The sequence below is a fragment of the Oncorhynchus gorbuscha genome, linkage group LG19, assembly GCF_021184085.1.
Source record: "Oncorhynchus gorbuscha isolate QuinsamMale2020 ecotype Even-year linkage group LG19, OgorEven_v1.0, whole genome shotgun sequence".
In the NCBI taxonomy this organism is placed as follows: Eukaryota; Metazoa; Chordata; class Actinopteri; order Salmoniformes; family Salmonidae; genus Oncorhynchus; species Oncorhynchus gorbuscha.
This window is the reverse complement of record NC_060191.1, coordinates 21,357,931-21,361,661: the sequence shown is the minus strand read 5'-3', so window position 1 is coordinate 21,361,661 and position 3,731 is coordinate 21,357,931. Positions and strand designations below refer to the sequence as shown.

At 40.8% G+C, this 3,731-nt stretch overlaps 1 protein-coding gene across 6 annotated transcripts in view; it reads left to right on the top strand.

Annotated features, from left to right (window-relative positions):
• LOC124005627 (DNA-binding protein SATB1-like) overlaps nt 1-3,442 on the top strand; it is a 55,937-nt gene extending 52,495 nt beyond the window's left edge. For all 6 annotated transcript variants that reach the window (XM_046315055.1, XM_046315052.1, XM_046315054.1 and 3 more), the window contains exon 14: nt 1,356-3,442. In XM_046315055.1, the coding sequence (XP_046171011.1) occupies nt 1,356-1,952 (597 nt within the window). In that variant the 3' untranslated portion in view covers nt 1,953-3,442. The remainder of the gene's footprint in view (nt 1-1,355) is intronic.
• The last annotated feature ends 289 nt before the right edge of the window (nt 3,443-3,731 follow it).

Below are 3,731 nucleotides of genomic sequence, written 5' to 3'. Positions count from 1 at the left end.
AATGGAACATTTCTACAAATTAGCTCTATATTAATCACAAACAGAGTAACAGACAAAATGTTAGTTTTTAATGAAATACTTTTTAAAGTTACTTTACTTTTAACTTAAGTTTTCTTTTTAAAAAGGCAGCTTGCAAATGAACACAAAAACCTGAGACTCACGTTAAACTTTTAAAATTGTGAATTATTAACATAAATACCTATGTTAAACATAGTGGCAGCTGAATGGCTGATTGATCAGTTATTTTGTTAGCCAGAAACATATGGCCAGTCCCATACAAAACCACCAGTGTAGAAATACCATAATCAGATTTTTCTCATCGAGCCTAATATCAGAATAAAAAAGTGAAAAAAATGTACCAATTTGGAATACTTCGCAGAAAAGTTAACCGCTAATGAAATAGAAATGATTTGGCTTCCAGTAAAATGTTTCAGTACTGTAATGCATAGAGGAACTACTGACACTTCAGAATACTTATTGGTGTTGGCGTTGATCCTCTGTCAACCCAGGTCAGTCGACTGATTAAAAAGCTTGTTGTTCTCAAGAGAGACCTGTTGCAAAACAGTGACACACAGATGTGGAGAGAAGCCGGCACTCATTGGCTAACCTTCCCTTATTAAAGCTCCCTGTATGTGTGTTGTAGTGTAAAATGGAATCTTTGAGTGAAGATGTGCAGCTGGCTGATAAGCTATTTGTTAAGTGCTGTGTTTTCTAAACTTCATTACCAAACTCCAATATGAGTGTGTCTGACTCAGGGGGAAAATAACTGTTGCGTGTTCAATATAGAGCACGAGTTGCCCACTCAACCCTCCCTCCACTCAAACAATGAGACATTTTAGGAGTAATGTGTAATGTGTTTACACTAGCGGGATACTGACGGCAAAGCAAAGCCATCGTTAGCATTCTCACACACAGGGCAATCGGCGGCGATCGCGTTTTGAATTGTACACACATTGAGTTTGTTTATCGCGGTCTGGCAATATCATTTGAATGGGGTCTGATAAGCTTGACAGTACCAATCAGAATGGACAGGTTCCGTGTGAATTCCCAGCATCTCAGTGTCTTTGTACGTGTTTGTGTGTGTGTGTGTGCGTGCAGGTTTGTATGTGAGTACTGGTGCCTCTACCCCACAATGAAAGACACAATTTCCGCATGAAAAAAGAATCCCAAGAACTGATTACATTCAATAAGATATGACATGGAAATTCCTCCAGCGGAGCGCCTGTTCTGTACACAGTGGGCCCATTCTACACAACTCAATTGAGTTGAATTAAAGGCGTTATTAAGTCGCCGATAAGTGTTCACTGATAACATCCTGCCTCTTGTTTCCCCCCACCCTCCTTTTCCCACCACAGTCTCAGACCCATCAACCGCCCCAGCAACAGCAGCAGCACCAGCCCCCCATGTCCCTCCAGCACCCTTCCCAGCCTCCACTGTCCCAGCAGCCCATGCAACAGCAGCAGCAGCAACCACCCATGGGCCCCCGGCTTCCCCCTCGCCAGCCCTCCACCGCTTCCCCGGCAGAGACAGGGGACCAGGCCCGCGGCGGCGGGGGCACCAAGGCTCGCTCCGGCGGGGGCAAGATCTCCCAAGAGGCCCTAGGCATTCTGCAAAGCTTCATCCAGGACGTGGGGATGTACCCAGACGAGGAGGCCATCCACACCCTGTCGGCCCAGCTGGACCTGCCCAAGCTCACCATCATCAAGTTCTTCCAGAACCAGCGCTTCTACGTCAACCACCCGGCCAAGCTGCCCAAGGAACCCAGCAACAGCAGTAGCAGCAGCCCGGCCTTTGAGGAGGAGCTGTCGGACTTCAGGGAGGGCAATGCCGAGCTGCTGAAGGAGCTGGAAGAGAGCACACAGACCAACAGCACCATCTTCTCCATCAAGATCGAGGAGCACCTGGCCCGCTCCGAGGCCCTTTCAGAATCTGACCACGAGACCAAGGAGTAGAGAGAGCGTCCCCCAGTCTGAACACTGATGAAAGAGTAGTGCGACTGTACGCACAGAGACTGAAATCAATGCTGAAGGGTAATGGTCTGGCTAGCGCAGTGCGACCACTGCGAGAGTAAAGAGTAGTGGTTTTATCAATGCAGAGTCTGGACTCTATGCGTACGAGTAGCATTTATATATCAATGCAGACTGAAAGGCTACGCAAAGCTAGCATTCTCACACTGGAACCCCCCCATTTCCACAGACTACAGTAATACGAATAAGTATTGCTTTTTCTGATTTTGTAAAAGTTGTATTATTCACTGTAAAGACTGATGCATCATTTAAATAACCTGCACAAAAAATTATTCTAAGTATGTTGCCGTGGATATTTGCTGACTGCACTTAATGTCTGTTGTTTTACACTGATTTCCTTTCTCTTTGAGCTACTGATAATATAATAAGAAGCCCCCATGGAGTTTGATAGGACTTTGATAGGTGTTTACGTATGTGGTGTTAACTGGATTTTTTCAAATGCATATTAAATCGAGGACCAAGTGGATGACAAGGCCTTAATGATGAGGTACTAAGTCTGGAAGCCTGCTGGCAAATTAGTTATTCTTTGAAAATGCGGAAAAACATGACTGTGATTACGGATCACTCAAACTCTGGAATGCAAACCGCACCCCAGGTGCGTCGCCGAGAATAGCTCAATCGTTACATATTATTTGTTAGGAAGAAATATAAATATATATATAGACATTATATTAACTGTAAAAAAAAATAATAAAAAAATACAGTCTTAAAGAAACTATGCCAATAAATGCCTTGTACTATATGGCACTGCCGATTAGATTATTTTGCAAAACCTTTGTCACTGTACTTTCTGAATCAGCCACACAGTTTAAAAATGTGAATCACAAACTCTGTTTTTTGTTGTCTTCTACATTATTTATTTGCAGTTCATGCAGTGTTTCTGATGTAATTACTTTTTTTGGGAAAGTTTGTTACATAGCCTTTTTTAAATTTTATTTCAATGATCCTTTTCTATTTATAAATGTAATTTTGATGGGCAGTAAAAACAAAAAGTGTCTTAACGTTTTAAATGGACAATGTGCTTTAAAGGTTGCCTATAAAAGTGCTGTATGTCAAGCAACTCATGCTACAAGCTTCACAATTAATGTTGTATGCAATTTTTACTATCATGCAAATAAGCTTAGGTAAATTACTAACCTATAGAACACCTTAGAGAGAAAAACATATGCAATCTGTGTGAATATTGATGTCTGCAATGTGTCTTCCTTTGGTTAACAATCCAATTCAAGCTATTCCTGTATAAATATCCTGTATAAAAAAGTGTTTCTTTTTTATGAGTTTATTTCAATGAGAACACCAGTTATTTTGTTACAACTGACTGTTTTATAAGTGTTTCTCGGTTTCTTTATGCAGAAATTGTCTAACTAGGAGTGGTTCTTTATTGTTAATTACACAATTAAACTGTTTGTATTGTACCCCAGATTCTTGCCATTCATGTGACCACTCTACTTGCACCTATAGAAGAAGATTTCACTATTCAACAGTATGTATCATCATATAACGACTTTTCAGTCAAATTAGTTCATTTTTTATCCTAAAAAGTGTAATACTTCTAAGTATCACAATTTATATTTGTCCTTTTTTTATTTCTATGCAAAAGTTAACACTTAACAATATGTGCATATCCAATACCTTTGAAAAACACTGTACATGAGCTCCACTCTTGCATCTTTTATCTTGATACTCTCCTGAGCGTCTGAAGTA